This window comes from Apostichopus japonicus, chromosome 7, assembly GCF_037975245.1.
Source record: "Apostichopus japonicus isolate 1M-3 chromosome 7, ASM3797524v1, whole genome shotgun sequence".
Lineage (NCBI taxonomy): Eukaryota > Metazoa > Echinodermata > Holothuroidea > Aspidochirotida > Stichopodidae > Apostichopus > Apostichopus japonicus.
Window position 1 is genome coordinate 5,687,600 of NC_092567.1, and position 25,999 is coordinate 5,713,598.

At 37.5% G+C, this 25,999-nt stretch overlaps 1 protein-coding gene across 8 annotated transcripts in view; it reads left to right on the top strand.

Annotated features, from left to right (window-relative positions):
- Positions 1 to 271: 271 nt before the first annotated feature.
- LOC139970045 (uncharacterized) overlaps positions 272 to 25,999 on the top strand; it is a 289,538-nt gene continuing 263,810 nt past the window's right edge. Inside the window, exons 1-4 of one of the 8 annotated variants that reach the window (XM_071975640.1) lie at positions 272 to 396; positions 16,135 to 16,203; positions 23,493 to 23,610; positions 23,844 to 25,339. In XM_071975640.1, coding sequence (XP_071831741.1) covers positions 23,586 to 23,610; positions 23,844 to 25,339 — 1,521 coding nt within the window. In that variant the 5' untranslated portion in view covers positions 272 to 396; positions 16,135 to 16,203; positions 23,493 to 23,585. Of the gene's footprint in view, positions 401 to 16,100; positions 16,204 to 23,492; positions 23,611 to 23,843; positions 25,340 to 25,999 lie in introns of all 8 variants that reach the window. The other 7 variants (XM_071975643.1, XM_071975637.1, XM_071975638.1 and 4 more) reach the window with 7 other exon arrangements.

Below are 25,999 nucleotides of genomic sequence, written 5' to 3' on the forward strand. Positions count from 1 at the left end.
AGACACAGTGATTCAGACACCTGGTACAGCGCACTGAGTGTTTCGTATACCATCTTTACCTAGGGCCTAGATCTGAGGGTTTCGCTTACCTTAGTGATGCAAACAGTTAGTACCGCACACTGAATGTTTCGTTTTCCATCATTTTTTGACTTGATTTTATGCATTTCGTTTTAAAAATGCTCTAAAAGTAACTAGCATCTTCATCTCTATCCCCAACACATCCCAAAACGCCACAATACGATCTGCGAATCTGAAACGGAAGTGACGTTAGAGGTCAACTAGCTGTGTTGTCGAAACACCTTGGAACTAACCTCAGCCGTGGTTATTCGTGAACAGTGACTGGCCGTCTCAAGATGTCATTCCTTCTGAAATTGACAAAAGAGGTATCCCAGTCAAGTAAGTAACATAAAAATAAGGGAATCTTTGTTTGGTGTGATATTAGAAGCTGTCTTCTGTAAATCGGTCTTTCATTTTTAATTTGTCAGATAAAGATCGTTTCTATCCGGAAATAGTACTCTGAAGACCATTGTGTAAGGCCAAACTTAGCCGCCAAAAATACAATGTAATGATATGTCACGCGATGTAGCCCAAGCCCGGAATCCCGTAATAGTAGTTAGTACTGCTAGTACTAATACTAGTATTAGTAGCCTAGTACTAGTAGTATCGTCAATGCATTTCTCGCACATTACTACTATGTAACAATGTAACTTACAAAAGTTAAGTGACACTGATACAGTGATAGCAATGCAGTGATGATATTCCCCAGTACCATAAAATAAGACATAATTAATGAAGTTGTAGTAGCAGTGGGCTGAATTTAGTAGTTATTCTGCAGATAATGACCCCATCACTGATGGCACTAGCCCTTCCATTAATTTCCTAACCTGTTTCTGTGTCAGTTTCCTCCCCTAAGAAACGTTACTTTCCACCCCTAAATCTTACGTTTTAGGGGAGGAAACCAACGTTTTTCAGGGGAGGAAACAAACATTTCCCAGGAGCGGAAAGAGAGAAGGCATATTGGCTAGGCTAAGTGGAAAGAGTTAAATTAGGTAGTGAAAGAACTGAAGTAAACATTTATGTGATTTAGGAGATTTTAGTGAAAGAAGATAACATATTTTCAAGGGACTTGGGGGCAATGTGTGAAGATTTTTTTTTTGTAATGAAAGAATCTCTAGTAACTGATTTAGGGAGGAAAGTATTGTTTTTAGGGGAGGAACCGAGGAAGGCATATCTACCTGTAGGCTGTGGAAAGAGTAAAAGCTGGTAGGTATGGAATGTATTGTTGAAAGTATTACAGATTAGGCCTAGGTGGTTTGGTCTGAGTTCTATCAAGATCAGCTTGGTAGGCCTGCATATTGTTGATGTTTTTCCCTGTAATTAGAATTTGGCATAGGAAGAATTTTGTGGAAGGCTGTGATTAGATGGTTTAGTATTTTTTTCTGATAAGTGAGTATTAAAATAGTTTCCAGTCACTTGAACAATGGTACAAGAATATAGGGATTCTTGTACACAATACTTATTTAAGCAAATGCTTGGAGTGGAAAATAAAAATGTGAGTTTCTTTTTCTTACTAGCGTTCCTTGTGTTTTAGGCATACAGTGGTGTTACGTCGAGGTTGACAATATCGTATGGGCATTTTGGTCGGTTACAGTCGGTTATAGTCTTTATAGTCAGATCGTCGAGCAACACTTTTATCGTCAGGAATCTCAAGCAGCACTATTATAGTCTGGCAGCGCGAGTATCGTCAGCTCGAAATACACTATAACGTTGGGTTATTGTCCGTTAATCTGCAGTATCTTCGGCAAGGTAGAGAGCTTACAGGAAACGAACAATAGGTTGTGGTTTATGCTTCCAGGAGCAACAGCCACGAGGAAGAATGGCTACTAACAATATGTCAGACAGTTAACTAATTGCAAGAAAATTCCTTGCAAGATGACCGAGGCCATGACCAAACACTACTGTACTGTATATGATCAATGTCAACATACTGTACAAATCTGAATATAGGCCTACCGAAAACATTTCGATTTTGAATGCCTTAGTAAATCATTGATTTTGTAGTAAAACCTCGCTGATTTTAACGGATATATAATACATTACACTATATGAACATCAGATATACAATCATACTTCCCAGTATCAATCATGCTGATACATTCCGTACCGCCGCTGAAATACACCCTTTCCATTGGCCGGTCTGACCGGCACATAAAGCTTTTAACCCTCGACTTGTTTGAAATATTTTTTTTATTTTATAAAAGTATTCCACGATCACTAGACAGCCCCCCTCGCCCTCGCATCGCAACAACCTCTACCTACCCCTACTCCCCCCAGTTGCCTAAACTTTGCAATAGACTCGTATATTTACCTTGCAAGGTACAAATGTCCAGCAGCAGATAAAATTATGATAAATCCTTACGGTCCAGAGCAACAATTTGCGAAAATCGAACTCCCGTTCGTATTGCTAAATAAACGTTGGTGTTACGAGAAAGGCTAATAAATGTCCAGTTGGAATTAATTGTATCCAAATGAATTTATTTTGGCGACCTGCCAACTTTTACTTCCACAGCAGATATTACATGAGTACCGCGTAAATGGGTCAAAGTTTGCGAATAACAGGTGGCTATAAGAAGACCCTTCGTTTCTCAAGCTTTGGCGCTGATCTAGATATTACTTGGGTCAGGCATAGGGTTGGGCGATATTTTCTTTTTACCGTCACGATAAAGAGTTAAAAAATTAGTCGCGATATTTCGATAACTTTTCCTCAAACAGAATTAGTGTAATGGTCGAGCTTTGAGTGGACGGAGAAAGAGAGATATATGGAGGGGACATTCAAAGAGAATATCTGAAAAACCTTACGATATTTTTAACAAATATTGATGCTTAGATAAGTGCTTCCTCACAATCAAAGAGCCGCCCGAACTTCGCTCCGCTTACGTAAAACTTCTATATATATATGGGTCAATCCATGCCAAATCAACAGTGGCCTCCACGTCGACCGTCTCAGAATCGCCTAAAATTGATATGGAGTCTTGCCACATGTCTCAAAGGATGAAATTGGGCAAAAAAAAAATTTTAAAAATTTTCGTTGCTAGGATACGGCCCCGCCTAGCAACCAAATCCAGATTGCATTTTAAAAGCCCTTAATTTGTGTCAAGTTTGGAGGCATTTTTTGCATAAATGTTAAGTATTTTATGTCTAATATTGCAGATATTGTGGAAGACATGTGGCCAGTCTTCGAATTTAGCTAATTTTGAGGAAAATTTACGGTCTCAATTTTTCGTAACAAGTAATTAAAATGGCAGAAAATGAGATAGGGGTCTTTTCTGGCCCTACTTTGAGTGTGCTCTATATTCACAAGCAGAGGCATGTTTGAGTTTTAATTTCCATAGGATCCTTGTCCAGTGGTAGTTGTACGGGAAAAGTGCAAAAAAAAAGTCAAGCGGGTCGTACGTTTCACGAACAGCGCCCTCAAACTTAAGAAATCTCACTTCTGGCCCTAATTGGGGGTCCATTTTGGGCCTGTGGGTATTTTTTTTTTTTTTTTTAAATAGCATTTTTCAGGAGCGTATTGACCCTATTTTTAAAAACTCAAGTCAAAAAGTTGTGTATTTTGTGTTATCTACTCAAATTTACGACTCTAAAATTGCGAAAATCACTTCGTTCATATGTATGAAAATGCTTGCACAAGCCAAATTGAGTAATTCAAATGACAACAACTTCTTAGCATTAGCATACAGGTGCTTAACAATTAGGAGGGTGGTCCACTAGCATAAGGACTACAAATAAACTGCATTTTCAGGGTCATATGCCCAATGATGTCTGTGAACAGCGCCCTCAAACATGACATTTTACCAATATTTTGGGCTATTTTGGGCATTTCAAGGTCAAATTTGGTCACAATTAGAAGTTTTATTTTCGGTTTTTAATACAAAATTAGTAAGATATGTATAGTTATGATGCACAGAATGAGCTAAAACATCTTTTATATTAGTTATTAATGCTCTGATGAGCAGCTTAAAGTGGCGTATATGAGAGTTACATCAGCTCTACAGAAACATGCTTGCGAGGGCAAACAGTGGTAACATTGTATCTTCATTCAAAGAGATGTTAAACAATATTAGAAATTATTGAAATGTATTTATTAAAAGTGTTCTGTCTAATACTCTTTGACTCCCTCTCACCCCCACCCCCCCCCCCCCCCCCCCCCCCCCTCCCCAGAGTGCATTATGCAGATTTGTATATGGGCGATTCCGTGAAAACAGGGACATGACCCCAAATTTTCAAAATCATTTCTGCAGCCATTTTTGGCTTCTAATATACTATAAACACATTTAGGGTCTGGGTTATGTACTTTTTTTTCCAACTATATCACGTTCTTCTACCAAAAAATGTGAATACCTGACTAATGTTGATTTTTGAGGGAATATTTGAGGAAATAGTATGGTTATGTCAAAGTCTCAGATTTCCATATTTGAAAGCAACCTAAATAAATTTGTTATATATGTATTGGTAGTGCCATTAGTGATATATTAAAATATTAATCACAATTCCTCCAAACAGTTTTGGTTTGTAGGCATATATGGCTGTAACGACACATAGCTGATTTGAGAGCGTAATGCGAGTTACCGAAAGACCAAGTTTTTAACTTTTTTTTTTCACTGGAGCAGATAATTTCCTGCCATTTCATATTATGCTTCTAGTCAAAGTAAAGAGTATAAAAATAGTTGAAAGAATTAGAAATGTACCTAGTATATAGATATAAATAGCCATTGGAAACTGTAATGCGAGTTACCAGTAATGCGAGTTACCGCTGTAATGCGAGTTACCACATATTATTCCAATCTCACTTGCAGTACTACTGATCAACAAAACAATACAGCGCACTAAATACTTATATAAGGTGTGCACAGTAGTTACTTCCTGTACCCAGAATGCACTGCAACCTCCATTACATCACATGTGACCCTTAAGACAGTTTCAACAGACATTGATGATTTTATCACCTGACCTTTGTGGAATCACGGACCTTCCAAGTTGCATTCAACTGTGACATCATCAAATGAGTAAAGTTAGCCTATTCTTTCTCCATTTTAACACTAGCATTTTCATGGGATATTAATTGCTTAGTACAATATTTAGGACAAATTGTGAGAGCTTAGGTTATATTAGTCTGTAGCCTATCACATAGTAATCTATATGTTCAAGGATGGGCAAATATTGTAAATCATGACCATTATAATGTGCCTAACATCTTGATGGAAATTAGTCTTGATGTGAAAGCTGATGCTGCCAAGGGTGTGGGCACCTCAGAATTAGTGGGGTGGGCAGAGGGGATGGGACGGACGGGGAGTTTGCATAGGGGATGATTGGGGCTGCTGGGGGGGATGGGGCAGGATTGCAGAGGCTTGGTCAGTTGGAATAGATTGGTGTGGTTTACCAATTCAAATGTGTGTTCCCCAAATATCATGATGTGCAAACCCCTTTCCCCAATATGAGTGTCTTATCACTACAATGTGAAAATCAACCTTTACTCCAAAGCATTTCAAATCCCCAAATTACACAAAATAAGGCAGGCCACCGGATTTCACAGGAATTGATAACTGGAAATGGCCAAACCCCAGGGATGACAAAACTTTCTATCGACGAAGCAAGATGATAAAGAAGTTGGGAACACCTTTGATTGCTAATAGTTGTGGCCAATTCAAGTTTGCATCAAAATTCTAATTTGATACAAAACACCATCCATTCAAGGTTATCTAGAATGGCCATATATAGCTACCACCTTGCCCTCATACCGCATGATGAAACATCTATTGTGTTATTGTGATAATGTTATTATACTGATAGAATTAGGAACAAGGATTGATTTATTAGTTTCATGCTTTTCCTAAGAACCCTAAATACAAATTTCCAAAGAACCAATCACTAATTAACATGCCAAAGAAACTTTTCTTGTAATTCACTATATAAGCTGTGAACCTGTTTAACTTTCAGTAGATGTTTTGATACATTAAAATGGAAGAGGAGAGCTACCAGTTTGCTTGGATTAGCTTCATTGGAAATTTGGATTGATAATTCAAGAGTGTACATTGCAATCTTGTAAGTCAACAATTTTGGATTAGCTTGATTGGAAATATGGATTGATAATTCAATAGTGTATTGCAATCTTGTTAGTCAACAATTCTTCAGTTGACTTTCTGGTTCAATCAACTTCGATTATTATTGATATAATTGTCAGGATGTTTTGCAAATTGTTGCAAAATGTTGTTAAAAGTTTTGGAAAGAGTTTTACAGTTTCTAAGAGTTTCCAAGAGTTTCAAAAATGGCTTTGGAGCATATCTCTTTCAAAGAATTTGATGAATAAAGAGCAAAATCGATGACTGGAAAAAGTGTAATGCGAGTTACCAGACTTTTCCCCCCTCAATACCACATCTGAAGTTGTTTCATATTTTCTACTGCTGATTTATAAACATCAGTAGGGTAGATATCTTGTACATGTATGCAATTGAAGAAATCATTCTTTGTTTGAGCACAGTGCCATTTTGTACCGGTGTCAATTTTTCAGGTGTCCTTTTTCCGTAATGCGAGTTACCGATATTTGGAAGCGCACCATACATTAAGGCGAACACAATGATAATTCTTGATGATTTCATATTGTAGCTATGAATGTTGGGTATAACACCACAGAAAATTGAGGAGTTACACTAACCCATATTCGAGCCACAGCACTTGGATTATAAAAAAACAGCAAAAAGTGTAATGCGAGTTACCATGGAATCGCCCACATACATACAGTATGTGACTGACTTTTACTGCATAGAGACTGCATAAACATGCATATACTGAATGTTTTGGTATAGTAATCTTCTGCTTAAAATTGTCTGTATGCATGTTACCCACCCCTCCCACCCACCCACATCCTCTACCCAACCCTATATCAGAATAGAAAATGAATGTGAACCAGTGCGTACAGTGTGCACTATATATGTGTGTACATGTTCTGTACAGTGTTATTTTACACCAAGTACAACAGTATTTAAATACACACTGTCCAAAATCATGTACAGTATGCACACTGTACATGTATGTACTGGTTAAAAATTCCTTTTAAAATATTAAAAGTCTTTTAATTTAGTGAATTAGCAAATGCATACACTTCATTGCAAATATTTAAAAAGACATTGAAATATGCACAGTATGCACTATGCAGTGTGCACTATATATGTGTGTACATGTTCAGTACAGTGTTATTTTTCACCAAGCACTTTTAAATAAACACTGTCCAAAATCATGTACAGTATACACACTGCACATTTATGTACTGGTTAAACATTCCTTATAAATTATTGAAAGTCTTTTAATTTATTGAATTAGCAAAAGCATACACTACATTTCCCAAATATTTAAAATGACATTGATATATGCACAGTATTGAATGGAATGACCAGTACACAGTGTGTACTGTACATGATTGTGGACAGTGTGTATTTATTTGCTTGGTGTAAAATAAAACTGTACTGAACATGTACACATATATAGTGCACACTGTACACACTGGTTCACATTCATTTTCTATTCTGATATAGGGTTGGGTGGAGGATGTGGGTGGGAGGGGGTGGGGGTGGGTTACATGCATACAGACAATTTGAAGCAGAAGCTTACCATACCAAATAATTCAGTATACCTTGAATGCATGTTTATGCAGTCTCTATGCAGTAAAAGTCAGTCACATACTGTGTGTATACAAATCTGCATAGTGCACTATGGGGAGGGTGCTGGGGGGGGTGGGGTGAGAGGGAGTCAAAGAGTATTAGACAGAACACTTTTAATAAATACATTTCAATAATTTCTAATGTTGTTTAACATCTCCTTGAATGAAGATACAATGTTACCACTGTTTGCCCTCGCAAGCATGTTTCTGTAGAGCTGATGTAACTCTCATACGCCACTTTAAGCTGCTCATCAGAGCATTAATAACTAATATAAAAGATGTTTTAGCTCATTCTTTGCATCATAACTATACATATCTTACTAGTTTTGTATTAAAAACCGAAAATAAAACTCTTAATTGTGACCAAATTTGACCTTGAAATGCCCAAAATAGCCCAAAATATTGGTAAAATGTGATGTTTGAGGGAGCTGTTCACAGGCATCGTTGGGCATATGACCCTGAAAATGCAGTTTATTTGTAGCCCTTATGCTAGTGGACCACCCTCCTAATTGTTAAGCACCTGTATGCTAATGCTAAGAAGTTGTTGTCATTTGAATTACTCAATTTGGCTTGTGCAAGCATTTTCATACATATGAACGAAGTGATTTTCGCAATTTTCGAGTCGTAAATTTGAGTAGATAACACAAAATACACAACTTTTTGACTTGAGTTTTCAAAAATAGGGTCAATACGCTCCTGAAAAATGCTATTTAAAAAAAAAAAAAAATACCCACAGGCCCAAAATGGACCCCCAATTAGGGCCAGAAGTGAGATTTCTTAAGTTTGAGGGCGCTGTTCCTGAAACGTACGACCCGCTTGACTTTTTTTTTGCACTTTTCCCGTACAACTACCACTGGACAAGGATCCTATGGAAATTAAAACTCAAACATGCCTCTGCTTGTGAATATAGAGCACACTCAAAGTAGAGCCAGAAAAGACCCCTATCTCATTTTCTGCCATTTTAATTACTTGTTACGAAAAATTGAGACCGTAAATTTTCCTCAAAATTAGCTAAATTCGAAGACTGGCCACATGTCTTCCACAATATCTGCAATATCAGACATAAAATACTTTACATTTATGCAAAAAATGCCTCCAAACTTGACACAAATTAAGTGCTCTTAAAATGCAATCTGGATTTGGTTGCTAGGCGGGGCCGTATCCTAGCAACGAAAATTTTTTTTTAAAATTTTTTTGCCCAATTTCATCCTTTGAGACATGTGGCAAGACACCATATCAATTTCAGGCGATTCTGAGAGGGTCGACGTGGAATCGACCCAAAAATCTGTTGATTTGGCATGGATTGACCCATATATATATAACGTAGAAAAACCCGAGTTTTTACACACTGACATTGGTCACAAAACATAAGTAGGTCATCGACATTCGAACTTGCCCCAGTTCATTGCACTGTGGGAACAAAACAACACATTGAACATGATGTTACAATTTCCCGCCATCTGGATGCCGAGGGTAAATTTTCGTGTAATATGCAAATTATGAATGGTACTATTCTGCGCGGTTAAACTTTAACCTATTGCGACACATACAAATTTTGGGAAGTTGTTGTCGCTGTTGTAGAAGTAACTTTTGTATCAAATGTAAAGTACTGTATCAGGAGCGTATCCAGGGGGGGATGTTGGGGCGCGCGCCATCAGAAAAGTAGGAGAGAAAAAGAAAGAGGAGAGAAAAAAGGGAAAAGGGGGGGGGGATGAGGAGGAAGGAAGGGAAAAGAAAAAAAAGAAAGAGAAAAAGGAGAATAAAATTCAATAAATCCCAAGGGCACTGTACTGTATCGATATCTAGCGATTTCTGGGGATGAAAATCCCAAAATCTTCCCTAAACTGTTGATTCCCTCCCCCCTCCCCCCCCCCCGCCCACCCGCCCACCCGCCCACAGTGTATTATTTACTTCTCGTTATTTAATCCTCTCTTTATCCTTCCACAGTGTATATTTTTCCCTGACTTATTTTCTTCTCTCCCTCTTTGTTTACTAATCCGTTTACTTCTTTATTTGTGCTCACCTTGCCCTCTGTACTGTATACCTGACACTAATGCAGTAGTTTGCCTCTTGTATTTTCTGTTACTCGTCTTTGCATCCGAAGTTCCTACTAGGGTTGAAACTAGACCCCCACCCCCATCCCTCCCTTTTTTTTAACATAATGACCAGAAATAACAGGTTTTACTTTGACGGGGCGTAAAAAAAAAAACTTAGTTTATAAATGGCAATTTTTTTCAACTTTATTAGGAGGCTAGCACCGCCCCTTTTTGACCAACAAATTTTTGACCAACATGTTTTCGGACCAACATATTTTTTGACCAAACTGATTTTGGTCCCAAAAAATTTGAGTACAAACAATTAAATTTCGGGTCACAAGCAATTTTCGGTCACAAGCACTATTTGGGTCATAACAAACTTTTCGTCCAAAAAAAATTAGAGTCCAAACAAATTCTCGGAACATAAATACGTCAGAACATAGAGACGTCGGAACATAGGGATGTCACCATAGATAGAGCTTATTTAAACGCATTTTAGGATTCCTCACACTGCCGATAAAAAGTCTGTATCTCCTTCCGTTTTCGAGTTATGGGTGATTTAAAGTTTACAAAGTATAAAAGGTGTTGCCTCAAATAATGTTTTTCAATTTACGAATAACATGTGATTTTATTTAGTAGGTCAATTCCACGGTGACTTGCGTGACATTTTTACTAAAATTCCTCTCTATTTAATATCATTAAACAAATAAAGAAATTACCTGGGAGAAAAGCATTCATTTAGTCAGTAAGGTAAGCCTTAATGCTTACAACAGTAGACAAAAAATATTTATACCTCAAGTATTGGGGGTGAAATTGGCGAAAAACTAAACGTGACTCGCGTGACAGTTACTATTAACAAAAATCAGAATGCACACACAAATGTTTGATTTCTTATGTCTTATTAAAATAATTCCAATCACTTTTTGTAATCATACCGAAGTTGAAAAACACCTCTACCTCAATTGCTATGCAACTTTGAAAAAATGTTGTAACGCATGAAAAAAACGATGCAGATGTATTGTGACTCGCGTGACAAGAAAACGTGACTCGCGTGACTAGTTCACTTTTCGGATAGTTCTAGACCAAATGCAGTAGTGAATCAAAGGTATAGATCTTGCATAGTGAAATATAACATTCATTGGTCTAGAAAGTGTCCAAAAGGTACTTCCCTTGGGAATGTCCAGATGATATTATGTCCCCGATTTACCTTCATGACTGCAGACAGTAGGTAATATACTGTATGGGTAGTACAGTTGTTCAGGCAATATATCTTGTCAATTAATATTTGTAACAACATTTATTCTGTTGAAGTCACTCATTTGAGAGTTATAGAAGAAAGAGATCTATCAAAATGTGATTCTCATTTGTCATATTTGAATAAACCGAAAACTATTTGAGAAGATACATTTGCTCATAGGATTTTGGGAATGATTGAGCAGTTAAAACCTTAAGGTTGTCAAGTCATAGCACATGGCATTGCCAGATACAATGTTTTTGTATATTACTTAAAAATCAATGACAAGTGCTAACTTTCCAAATGTGGTGATAAAATAGGCATTATATTGCGAATAAATATTCATGATTTTAAATTCTGATACTTCAAATGAAATTATCACAATTAGTTGCTTTATGTGTGCCCATATTATTCAAGTTGCCTAATTAAAGGGGAATGCATATATGATATCTTTAATCAGTGATTCATTCATCAAACTATAACATCCCTGCAAATTTCACACAGTAAATAGGTAGAAACACTATCTTGATTTGACGTGACTCGCGTGACGTGACTCGCATGACATTCGTAAAGGGTGATTTTCTGCAAAATTTGAATATCTTCTGAAAAGGAAAATTCAGTAATCCTTTTGGTATCTATGTGAAGACGTGATATTCATTATTTGGAGTAAAACTATTGTGCAGGCAAGGAGAAAAGAAACAAAAACAGTAAATTTTGTGACTCACGTGGCAGTAAATCGAGGGTGTTTACTGTTTTCAATTAACCACTGTTGTCTAATGCCTTGATGTCAAAATAAAATTGAAGCTATAAAGTGAGCACTATGCTATAGCAAATATAATTAGTCCAACACACAGTTAATAGGTAGAAACACTATCTTGAATTGACGTGACTCGCGTGACGTGACTCGCGTGACATTCGTAAAGGGTGATTTTCCGCAAAATTTGAATATCTTCTGGAAAGGAAAATTCAGTAATCCTTTTGGTATCTATGTGAAGACTTGATATCCATGATTTGGAGTAAAACTATTGTGCAGGCAAGGAGAGAAAAAACAAAAACAGTAAATTTTGTGACTCGCGTGACAGTAATTCGAGAGTGTTTTCAATTCACCACTATTGTCTAATGCCTTGATGTAGAAAAAAAATTGAAGCTATTAAGTGAGCACTATGCTATAGCAAATATAATTAGTCCAAAACACTGATGATACCTATGATTAATATGTCCAAATCTGCACAAAATGAAATTTCACTGTATTTTTCATAATTTAGTTACTACGGGAACCATTTGTTATTACCGACCCCATAATCAAACAAATGATGTTTCTGGGGTGAAAAAATTATTTTTAGTAACTACAAGTATTCTATTTATTGGAAACTTATACAATTTTAATGTACAATGATTTTAAATTTTTTGGTATGATGTTGACCTTATCATGGAATTGACCAGTAGATCATATTGGACAAGCTCCGAAATTGTACTGATAGATAGAGTGTACTTACAATGCATTTTAAAATTCGATTTTAAAGCAGCATTTTGCGTCCTTTTCTATGATTTTTCTCAACCTCACTGATTCCACTTTGCCATAACGACATACATAACTAGCTAATCTATTTATATTTTACTTCAAATGGTGGCATAAAAGTCGAAAAAATTGCAACTTTCAACTTTGTTGTTCTCCAAGATATTTTCCGTTGGGAACCCAATAAACCTCGCCCATAATATGAATATTTAAACACTACGAACGTCATTGACAGATACGTAATATAACACCACGCTTGATTTGTGTACAGTCTATATGGCAGTTGTACCAGGGAGTTGCATAACAACTCCCTGGTACAACCAACGCGAAGTCTTGAATCTATTTTTAGCAACGGCTCATAACTAAACCTGCATCTCTGATTGGTTGAATTCAAACTAGTGGGTTTGGCGGAATTGTATGCGATTAATTTTAACTGTGAAATTTGTCGAGGACACTCTTCTCATTTATCGACATAAATCGTTAATTACTCGCTAATTAACGCTCTTGGCAGGGTGAAACTTGGATGGTATCTTAGATTGCTGTTTTATGATTGATACATGTAAAAAAATCGATGCACATGTTAAAAAAGTGGAAAAAAGCGACCCAACGCAAAATGCTGCTTTAAGTTAATCTAAAGTTGCGTAATGTGCTCTGATGTCAGTCTATTTGGTTCAAAATAAATTTCCAAAAATTAAATCTTCTCTCAACACTTTTCAGTGTCTGTAGTAAAATCAGTTCATATGAAAAAAACAATGTACGCTAAGGTCTTTGTTTAAGCACGTAACCACCCCCCCCACCCCTCCACTTTCCCTCAAGCTTTGAAGTCGACCCTTGGATAACGCGCGTGGGAATTGCTGCGGGTGTGTTTGATGTTCCGACCATTTAACTATGTTACATTCAAATGGCGCCGCAGCGTCTGCATTGCAGTGCCAGGTCGTAACAACAAAACTAAATGGAAGTTTTAAATCTATTTATTCACTGTTAACATTCTGGATAACATCCACCAAATTTGTGTTCGGTCTGCAGATGTTTTATTCTTCACATTATGGTGCCTTTATATTGTAAGATATTGCCGGTAAAGAAACAAATCTTTTACCAATACTATATTATCGTAGGTGGATTGAAAACATTAAACACCGTTGCACTCGGAAAGGTAATTTTTTTGTACAGGGAAAGTAGTAAAACATTTGGCTACATATGTGAGGTGTTACATTGTTTTGCATCGAAGTTCGTGCATGTTGCGATAATACTGTAAACAACTTAGGCTAGGCCGTCTAGCAATGTACAGTAAGTTCAGAAGCGCATTGTCATTTGTTCATCAACAGGCTGTAGGCCTGGTATCGTCTGACTAACTGACGCTACTGACTGTAATTTTAACAATAGCTATCGATTTAATCCTTTCATGAATGGTCGGTCTGCAACTTTGGCTAGGCCGCTTAGCAATGTCAGTTCAGTACAGTAGTTCTCTTTAGTTTATCAACAGACTGTAGGCCTGGTATCGTCCGGATTGTCCGACGCTACCGACGGAAAATTTAACAATAGCGATCAATTAAACCTTTCATGAATGGTCGGTCCGCATCTTGAGTTATCGTCAGGCTAATACACCTGTACTTGTGCAGTATATCGTCGGGTAGAATTTTTAAAGTCGGATCGTCGAAATTGAAATTTATCGTACGGTATAGTCTGTATAGTCGAGTGGTGTCAACCTCGACGTAACACCACTGTAGGAAGAAGAAACCTGGAACGCATTAACAAGGAAACGCTTAATCATTGTTTTCCCCATGAGGACAGACGAGGAGTAAGTTTTTGAAAAATGCCAGATCTGTCCAGCTGACTATGGCTGTCTAAATTGTTGTTCTGTGTCCATGTTCAGAACAGGCCTTGAGGAGTCTCGCATTCGCTCCCCAACCTGTATCAAACCCTTCCCAGTACTGCTGCACTCGAGACTGCATTGTCCTGTGCCTGTTTTGGACCCTCCTCAGTTTCCTTCCGACCAGCAACAAAGGTTGCCTCTCTGTGTACGGTTGTAACAGTTTCATAAAATGGTACCTTCTTTCCTGTGATTGGGTTCAGGTACAGTAGCAGTGCTATCCTGAAATCCAATGTGTAAATATTAATTCATGTGTACATAATTTAGACAATGAGACGTGTGTGTGTGTGTATGTGATACAGTATCTCAATAAGGAAATGATGTATCATGACCAAACTTGGTGGGTGGATAGTCCATAGTGAGAGGAAGAACCAAATGTCCATCGATGTTGGAAGTTACGCTATTGTAATCCAATAGTCGCCCTGCATATGGGCGACCCTTGACCTCAGGTTGACCTCCATTGACCTGTATTAGTTCTATTTGAATTTTTGTGGCCATATTCCGATCTAAATTGTACATAAGTTGACTCCTCTGCAACCTTTGTGTGCAAAGTTATTAGAGATCAAGGTTTGGTTTGGTTTCGTTAAAATTCTTAATAAGAACAGTTAGGATGATTTTTTGAGTTCTGTAAAAAAAAGCCAACTCTTGCTCATATCAGTCACCTGGTCCTCAACAGGTTCTCAAAAGGACCAGCAGTTGATTTGTGATATATATTTTGGCAATATTGTGTGTGTACATCGGACCACATAACAATGTTAGAACAGTGCTGCTTCCTTGTAAATATTCCTTACAAGCAAAAAACCATAAATACTCCGTAGTGCTCTTGTTTGTCTTTCAATCGCCCTAGGCCTTGTCCTGTGATGAATGTTAGTTTCTGTGATAGAGTGGTTGAAATGTTGGCCCGTCCTGCCAGAAAATTTGAGTCTAACACTGACTTACATTATGTCGAGAAGTGACGTCAGTGCGGCACATTGGTCAGAATCGATCAGATCTCAGTGCTCTTAGCTTGGCCATGAGACAATACACAGGAATGTGAACAGACTGTGCGAATGGATGTGCACACAAAAGATCTCACTCTAAGCTTGGCCTAGATACAGTACACTGGAATGTGTACAGACTTTGCATATGGCTGTGATTCCAGAACTTTGTTATTTCAGAACAACATATTATGAAGAAACCCTAGTAAGGGAATTCTAGAATGCTTTAAATATATTCAAACGATTGCTAACTTTTAACTTCACTGGGAATTTTTCATCTCAATTGCTATTTTACTTCAGAAATGTTACCTTTCCTCGCTACAATGTGCTTTCCAATGATAATGTCTCTGCAGCTCCTGAATTGTGTCCCGATGACGTTACAGTCGCCCATCGTTCTCCACTGTTCAAAATATATTAGATGAAGTTGGCATGACGTTAACATTTCCCTTCTCCTGGATCATGGGATACAAAATCCCTGAACTAGAACTGTCACTATGAAAAAAAATATATATATGGAATTTTTTTTACATATATATACCCAATAGACTGCCCAAAAATTCCTTTAATAAAAACCATACGTTGAACAGTATGTGTACATTTGGTATTGGGAAAGTTTTTGTACTAAATTCTTTTTTCTATGATCACCATTATGATGATTTTAGGCAAGTGTACTGAACATGGAATTGCACCTTCTTTAAACGGCACACAATGAAAGAAACTGTCTGTATTGTTGAAGTTTTTTTTTTACACAAGGCTATTTACGGGAATTTTCTTAACAAATTGACAGCTGGACAAACCTGCAGATGAACTCATAACTACACAATCAAGGACTAGATGAAGACATGAAGGGCAAATCGTAAGTCAGTATCAGACCATTTACTTTTCTCTTTAGTTCCACAAAATGGCAGTTTAACATAAGATTAACCATGTTGGACTTCTTTAACTCTCTTGTAAGAGATATTCCGGTGGATAGATATTACTGCTTTATATATTCAATTATCTGTGCTTACAAATATAAAAGCCTGTGTATATTCTCTTTGCTTGTAACACCCAGCATAGAGTTTGGCATCATAGGGGGTATTGGGCTGAAATTGTCTGGATATCTAATTTTCATGTACTGTAAAATCATTGCACTTTCTAGGAATAAAATATTCTTTCCCAGCACATGTTTGGTTTCGATGATAATTGTAACCTTTGTAGTCATGCAGGCAGATGAGTGTGTGTGAAACCTTGCTTGGAAACAGTATATCTCTAGAATAGAAGTTTGGACCAATATCATATTTGGTGTGTAAAAGTACCAACTTGAGTAGAAAAAGCCTACTGCCTTTAGAGGTCAAATGTCATTAGGGGTCAAGCTGTGAAACCTTGTAATGACGATATCTCCAGAAGGGAAGCTTGGACCAATCTCATATTTAGTATGTAGTTGTGTCACATTGAGTTCAAGATATCTATGGATTTTTGTGGAGGTCAAAGGTTGGGGTCACCATGGGTCAAATTGTGCACATCGTAAACACGATATTTCAAGAAGGGAAGCTTGGACCAACCTCTTATAAAGTATGTAGTTAGTTCAACAATCTGTAAGAGTTGCGGGATATGGGGTTCTTGACAGCAGCTAGCTGTCCAACAGGATTATTGGGAATCCCCCTAGTGGTCACGATGTGTGAAGACAGCTGACCACTGTATTGCAAATACAACAGGCTAAAAACAAGAATAAGACTGGCTGTTAGATATACAGTAAATAGTTATATTGCTCGGTCACACATGAAAGTGTGCAACATAAAGAATCTTGGGAAAGTACTCTTTACTGTTACACAATTAAACTTGTATCAACAATTAAAACAAGAGATATTGAATATTAACAACTAAAGGTGTCAAGTGGCCACAAGACTAATACATGTATGTGCACATTAATAAAAAAGATAGAGCTTATCTGGCGGGCGGGTCTGTATAGTCCAGCAGCACGGCACGGCAATGTAGTTGAATAACTGGTAGGCACGGTGATGCAAGGTTTAATAAATGATGAATGTCCGATAACAGGAAATTACGAAATAGAAGGTGAGTAGTAAGAGTTCCGTGAATATACTTGGACAGTGAAAATAGATAGGAGTGAGAGGTCCAGGAATACTCCAATAAAATATATATATTCAAAGAAATGTTCTTCCCAAGGAGAGCAGGTAAAGTCCAGGTAAAAGATAGGTAGAAGAGTAGGTGACGTCCACGTAAAAGAGTAGGTGAAGTCCAGGTAAAAGATATGTTAAAGAGTAGGCAACGTCCCAGTAAAAGATATATGCAAATACAAAATGGCAACTAGCAGGACACAGCTCTCAGTTCCATATTATCCATTAAATAAACGATGGAATAATGTTCACAAACGTACAGCAAATCACTAATTAACAATTAAATCCTCCAGTAAAGTTATATTTATGTAGATATATATGTATTCTTTAAGCACAAGATAGACAGCTTCTCTAACTATTTATATATATGTATACTGTAGTGTACAGACTATGATATCAAGGGTGGCTAATATACAAACATGCCCTGTTGACTGGCTGACAACTTAACTGCCTCTCTCTCCTAAAACACCTTGGAGGAAGCTCCTAAACCACAGGGTAACAACATGTGACCCTTTTAACACCTCTGATTGGCTATAAACACCCTAGATACCAAGAGTAACACTTAGAACCAATCAGAGCTGATTACACAGACTAATCTGCATACAAATGCTTACACTAAAACTGAAACAACCAAGACAAGGCATCCCTTATCTAAGAAAAGAAAGTAAGAAGAGAAGATGTTTACTAAAACCAGCAACTTGGCAGAACAAAGAAAGTGCTGTTGCCACTGGCTCACTACTAATTATACAGGGGAAAATGAGCACAGGTTGTGGAAGAGTATAGGCATACCTATTACATAACCACTAGGAAGGGAGAGAACAAGAAACAGAAATAGAGCTATTTACAAATCCATTTGTTTTTTGCAGAGTTCAAATGTCACCAGTGGTCAACTTGTGGAAACCTTGTTTTATAATCTATTGTATCTCCCACAGTGCAGCCTATGATATTACATGTGTGTTACGCCTCATTAATAGGAGAGGCTGTTGGCAATTGAAATTAGCTAAAGGGCATCCGTAGATATGAATCAAGAAGTCTCGACCAAATCTCCATTGACTTAAGTGTGTCGGTAACTTACTGTACGTTGCTGCATACATGCCTGTGCACAAAGGTGCGTAATGAAATGTTGTACTGTTTGTACATGCTTAATGTGTTGGAATGGCCGATATCAATTGGAATAATCTATATGTTACCATTGTTAACTTTTCCGGCGTATTTTTGCAATTGTCAAGATTCAGTGCCAAATAAAAACTTTAGGTTTGGATGTAGTAATGTTGGGGGAAATGACCAGGCGCTGTATACGAAAATTATTAGCCTGGTATGATGTTTTAGAGGCAAATCAGATGAAAAATCTTGGGGACCGGGGAGGGGGCTTAACATTTGACTGACGCATGTGTAATGTAGGCTTGTAGGTGTACCACATAGAGTGGAAGAAGCCAGTTGGTAGCGATCAATCTGTATGTTGAATACAAGAAAAGTTTTCATCTCGGTCTTCAGGTGCCAATGTGAATATTGTGTTGTTATATGATCTCAATGCTCTTTGCTTATATTGAGGTATGCTGTTCATCATGGTTATACCCTACAGCCTAGTGTGTCACATTCATATAAGATTATTGATGTAGCACTAGGGATGCACCGGATCCAAATTTTAGGATCCGGCCGGAACCGGATTTTGCCGGATAGTACAGTACCGCTCACGTATAACTCGCGTAGACGTATACTCTACGTTTATCTACGCGATTATACGCGATTATACGCGATTATACGATGTTATACGTTTATCTACGCGACTTTCTACGCGGTGTCTACGCGGCGTCTACGCCGTGTCTACGCGGCTTAGGGCTTCGCTTCAGTGCACCTGAATAGGGATTATATGCGCGTAAAGACGTACAATCTCGTATAATCTGTAAACATAGGATATTCTCAGCCGCTTTATATAGCAGAGCTTCTATGGGTTAGAATAAACTGTGATGCAGAAAAGAGTCGGTAAACTCAACATCAAGTAATGTCTCCTAAGCCTTTCCAAAATATTCAACCACAGAGTAAGCATATACTTAAGCCGTTAAGAATAAGAGTAACAAAGAAAACAGCGCTACTAGAAGTACAAACGATCGATACAATCAGTGCAGGAAAACTTCAGCAAGGAAACTTTATCAATTACAATGTGCACCAGTCTGTTAATATTTATACGAGTTCCTCCCATTGGGCATTAAATTGAATGTAGGTAACAATTAATGAGAACAAGGTAGGCCTTGGCCTATCCTACCCCTTTTAGCCTTCATCGAAAGTTACGCCGTATATACCTCGCAAGAAAACCACGATAACCGTTTAACGAAAAAAAAAAAACAATATTTGAACTTGAAGATCTGACTTCCCCCAAAAGCAATGACAAGGTTTTGGTTAGGCCTACTATTAAAAAATATTTTCAGAAAAAAACCCTTACGATTTTTTTCCACAAATATTGAGGCTTAGGTATTAGTGCTTCCTCACAATCAAGGAGCCTCCACGAATTTCGCTCCGCTTACGTAAAACTTCTATGTATATATAACACGTGGAAAGGCCCGATTTTCTACACACATAATTCCCATTGACATTAGTCACGGAACTTAAATTGGGCATCGACATTCAAACTTGCCCAGGTTCACTTCACCATGTAGCGTTTCTATTTTGCACTCCTGGCACGATGCCAAACAAAATATTTCGAAATGCAGTGTATTGCTTTTTCCACAAGGGCCATTGCTGGTATGTTATATTGAAAGTACATAGGCCTGGCCATTCAGAAAGTGTTGAAAAATCGTGTAAGGTGAATTAATGATTTGAACAAAGTCAAAGGTGATACAACTTTGAACACAAAATTGCTGCGAAGAAATATATTGAAGTAACGTCATGTTTTGACAAAAGCATTCAATGTACAATAACTATTTACTAACCTTTTGAAACAAAAATTCAAGCAGAAGGAGTGGGGAGCAGTAACACGAAATAAGAGAAATATCGACATATTGATGATAATGGCCATCGGTGTCGGGCGACAACCAACCATTCCCACTATATCTTATCCTGGTTCTAAGTGGCTTCCGTTCAACAAAAATATCGTTTTACCTAGGCTCAAAACGTCGCACAAAATATTTTCAAAACAACGGTACACATGAAGTAATCCAATAAATCCCAGACTGAACAACGAATATAAATACGGTACACTACAGCATCGTTACTTTAATGTTTACCTCCTGCCGACACAACCGAAAATGTTTAATATGTAACACGGAGATATGTATTGAACTTTTTTTTTTAAATAATTTCAATGTTTTAACATGTCACTCCCGTAGCTCCTTAAAAGTTGCTAAGCTTTTTATTGATAACGCCGAACGTACCGCCATTACCAGACACACAAGGCGCCACGAAATGTAACACTGTTTAAAAAGTCGGAAACATCTGAAAGTACTAGTAATATGCAAATGTTACGAACGTTTTACCCCTACGTTAAGTGTATTTTTTCTCACCGTTCAATCGTCCGGTTATTTTCCTTTTTTTATCTTCAATGGTTATCGAAGTTTGTTTTTGACAATGAGGAAATGTTATTCGCAAAATTTGAACATATTGAGAAACAAATCCCAGGGCGTAAAATCTCACGAACGTACTTGTACTTCCAGGAATCCAGGGTAAAGCTCGTTGCTGCAAAGGTTGAGCTCACACGCGCTAAGCAAGGTACCTGGGAGACTGCTTGGGCCACCCCTCCTCTCTTACGAGACGGGTTAATATAGTGTTGCACGTTTTTGGCAGTTTGCCAGGGTTGTAACAACTCCTTGTTAGGTCAGAATGGAATGCAAATTAACAGGTGTCAGGCTTGTGAGCAGAAACCAGGACATGACCTAGATTTCCAGGGTAGTCAATATTCCGCGCGCGCACCTGCAGTTGGGATATTTGGTGATCACGTTTTAGTACGCATGACATGGGAAAACGAAAACCTCAAATGAAACTTACTGTTGGAATACGTGGATTTTACTCTTCTGATGTTCGATTACAACTGGTTCTTATAATGTCAAGTTTAATGGAGCTGGTAAGCATCTTAGCGCCATTTTAAATTGTGCTCGAACACTTTTGTCATGGCCAATCAGTCTGTGGATCCTAAATGTTTTTTATTTGGCAAACGGACATTCAAGGGAAAAAGTCATGCAATTGGAAACTGTTTTCCTACATTCTAAGAAGTATAAGTTTTTTTACGTAACACCTCTTTTTTTGTTCAAAGTTTTGTTTTAGCATAGGCCTACTCAAATCAACTGAGGGAGAACAGGATGTTCAATGAAGGTTTACATATTTTCATATGAAAGGTCCGCCGTTTTGCGGCAAATTCTCTGCCTCTTTCAACACATATTTTCCAATAACACACTTCTTGCGACAAAGAATTACCATACGTTTGAGTTGTTCTTTTTTTTCAAATAAAATAATGTTTCTCGTACGAAATCTGAAAAAAACGGGCGGCCATTATTTTTTCTTTTCATTGCTTTAATACTAGTTCGGAATACGTGGCTTCCTTTACAAAATATTATTTAATGATAGTTTAGATTGCTTGTAATCCGAATAGACACCCGGGGATTCAGGAAAAAGGAGGCCCCTTGTGCAGGCGAAAAACATGTTTTGTTTTTAACCGGCCCTGCTTCAAAGTTGTTCGGTGGAATTTTTTCTTTTCATTCCAACGAACCAACGGTAAATTAAATAAAAATTGACAAAGAAACGCTTAGTAATACTTTATTATTTCTTCAAAATGTTGACAACTATTCAAAGTAAACTAATCCTCCGTGGAACAGAACCTCTACAACTGAAAAATAAAGTCGGGGAAAGAAACACTGAATAGAAACCCAATTAACAAAAAACATTCTATGCCATCAAACACTTTACCTCCGTCCCCTTCGCTGCAAAGTGAATATCACCTCTTAAACTACGATGTAAGAAACGGCTGTTTTAAACATCTCACTAACTCTTTCGGCGACTTTAATCCCTATTCATTGAGCACAATAGCATTTCCTGCGTATAAACTCGTAGAGGGATTATACGCGGTGTCTACGCGGCCTCTACGCGGCAATTTCTTTGTCAACGAGTTTATACGCGAGTGTGCGTGTTTATACGTGTTTATACGATTCTGTGCGCGTACACATGTCCAGTTATACGTGAGCGGTACTGTACATGAAATCCGGCCGGATAAAATCCGGCCGGAACCGGATTTTTTCGTTACACAAAAGAAAATCATTATTAAGAAGTAGAAGTATGAAACAAGGAGCAAATCTTAGGTGAGGTATACGCATATTATAAAGAAGGTGAAATTAAGCTTGACCCCATTTATGAGATTAAATATGACTTGAAGTGGTGTAATCTACATTCTTTAATAAAATAACTACAATATAATTGTTGACAAGCTTGATACAGTATGTAAATTTGTTTGAGCTGGAAAAATACTGCATACTACCTATGAAGTTTGTTTTAAAACGGGAAGCTACATTTCACAAATATCATACTTTATACTGAATAAAAAGATTATTTAATTGTTGTAATAACACTACTATCTGGATTTAGAATTGTCTTTTATTATTCATTATTTGGTAACAAATTTTTACACTGCAATATTATCTGTAAAAAAAAAAAAAAAAGCATTGTATCTTTCCAGAAGAAATTTCTTATCTATCTTTTATCTATCCTTTTAAGTTAATAAATACCAACACCTTTTTAAGGAATAATTCAGGCCAGATTTTGAAAAGATCCGGCCAGATTTTGAAAAAGATCCGGCCGGATTTTGAAAAATATCCGGCCGGAACCGGAACCGGATAATTGCTCACTATCCGGCCGGATAGTCCGGCTGGACCGGATATCCGGTGCATCCCTATGTAGCACCATTGAAACCACACTGCAGGTTTGCTGTCTGGTTATTAATAAAACATTGAACCATCCATATGCAACAACAACAAAATGTAGTATACATTTTGAAAGTTAACTGAATGATGTAATTATTTAGATTCCTTATTTTTCTCATATTTTTAAGAAAGAAAAACAGATTCACGGAAACGATGGGCAGGAGCTGTTCTGACACGAGCCCTTCACGCTTCGTAGACTGTCTGAAGTAAATCACGTGACAATGGAGCTGAATCCTGATCTTCAAGGTAGATGCCTTAATCTTAGACTTTGTCATTTGTGCATCTTTACTTTTGGTAAAACATGTAACTTCCTCCCGCTCTGTCGTCTTAATAACAAATAGAACAGTAACAAAACTGTATTATCAGTAACGAATAAACAATTAAGATTTACGTGTTCCCATGTGTGTCACTAATTTATTGTTTGTCAAATTTAGTCATACGTGGAACATTTACACATATTGTTTCTTTTTTTTGTTTAGAGAAGAAAATATTTCTGATAGAATGTCTCAAAAGGACATATAAAGGCCAATATGATGCGATTCAACCCCTACCATATATAAAAGATAGACTTTATTGTGTGGACAAGGTCTTTGTAGAAGGGGGCGTTGAAGTTTGTCTGGCACCAGAGCTAACGCCAGGCACCAGAGGATCATGGGAGCGTTTGGAATCTTACAAAAGTATTTATACTGACTTTCGGTTTAAATCCAAAAGACGCATTATACAAGGAGAGCCCGGGTATGGTAAGTCGACGTTAACCCTTCAGCTGGCCTACGATTGGTGCAATGACGTATCGGATTCCCCGATGAACAATGTAGAGATACTAATTCTTCTTCGGTTAAGACAACTTGGAAGTGTAAAGTCTCTCTACAGGGCGATTAAGTCATTTCTTCTCTTCCACGAACCCCGTGTTAGCAAACATGATATTGAAAAGATCATTCACAGTTGCTCGTCGGTCCACATTATTTTGGATGGATATGACGAGTATCCTGGCAGGGACAGCAATGATAATGACGATGTACACAGGATTATCAAGATGGAACTGTTTGCAGACTTTGATGTCAGCTTAACGACAAGATATCTTCCAGAATGTCTTAGAAAAGAAACTAAGGGGGCCAAACTAACAGGGTTCGATGACAAAGCTAGGGATGAGTACATCCGCAAGGCCGTAGTATTTAACAACGATGAGGCAGTGGCAGAAATAAAACAACGGCTCAATGAAAACTCCATCCTTGCTGATCTTTGCCAGGTGCCTCTCATATTTGTGATGTCTGCCCACATGGTTCATGATCAGAGAGACCTCATGAAGTTCAAGTCTGTCACACAGTTCTTCAAACACATGATTAGATGTTTTTACGACCATCTGAAACGGAAATATTACGACAATAAAAGCAACAAGTTCTATCGTCATGAAACGGGACATCATGAACTAGAAAAAATAGCTTTCGAAGGATTAAACAAGACAAACCAACAACTGTCATGGATTAAGACTAGATTTCATCAAAGAGTCGGGCAAGAATTATATGACCAGTATATTTCAATTGGTATTTTGGTCGAAGAAGATGAAGTGAGCGATGATTCTACTGGAGACAATGTGTTGTTTACAACGATGGTCCGTTTTTATCATAAACTATTCTGTGAATGGTATGCAGCCCACCACCTTGCCACTCTTGTAAAGAACGCACACGATCTCTCCGATATGCTAAGGTTCTTAGATCCATTTGATCTTCAGTACCTGTTTAGATTCGCCTGTGGTCTGGATCCCGATGCTGGAAAGAAACTCATCAACCATTTGAAGGGATTACCAGGCGGGGATAAGTTTGCCATTCTCTGTATCCTGGAACAAACTGGTGACGTCAACGACATTATTGATTCGGTGAAAGAGCTCTGCTCGCGTGACGTTGACATAACGGAAAGCGACAGCGCTCTTCTTAAATTATCGACGACACAGTTGCTGGAGATTGCATCTAAATATCATGTAAGTTAGCTAATAAAAAATAAAAAATATTTTCCATATTTTTCCTACACCTAATGTAGGAACTGTCTACAGTACTATTTTATAATGGTTTTGTTTTCTTGATTCTCAAGTCTATTCACAGTCATTGAAAACTTTTATTTAAGCCACTTTAAATCAAAAAAATTAGGTTTAAAGAAGATGGATGGTTTTCCTAGCTAATGAATATACAGTGGTGTATTGAGGATAATTGCAAATGTCATAGTATATTTAAACCAATCAGAATAATCTCTGCATGTGCCAAATTGCACTAAAATCTTATCATACTGATGATGTATTGATAATATTGAACGTATACTTCAACATAAACACATGGAGTGTTAATTTTTGGAATTTCAGATTCTTCCGTTACGAATAAATAGCTAGTCTTCCAATACCTTAAAAAAAAGTTAAATGCTTCGAATGATTGAATTATATATTATATATATGCCATATATGTTGGAGTGCATTGTCATCGAACCAAACTAATGTAGTAACAACCCTTGCTGGGGTTGTAGTGTATTGTCATTGAATCATACTAATGTACAGTAGTAACAACCCTTACAGGGGGTGTAAAGTATGGTCATCGAACCATAATAACGTAGTAACAACCCTTACAGGGGCTGTAGTGTATGGTCATGGAAC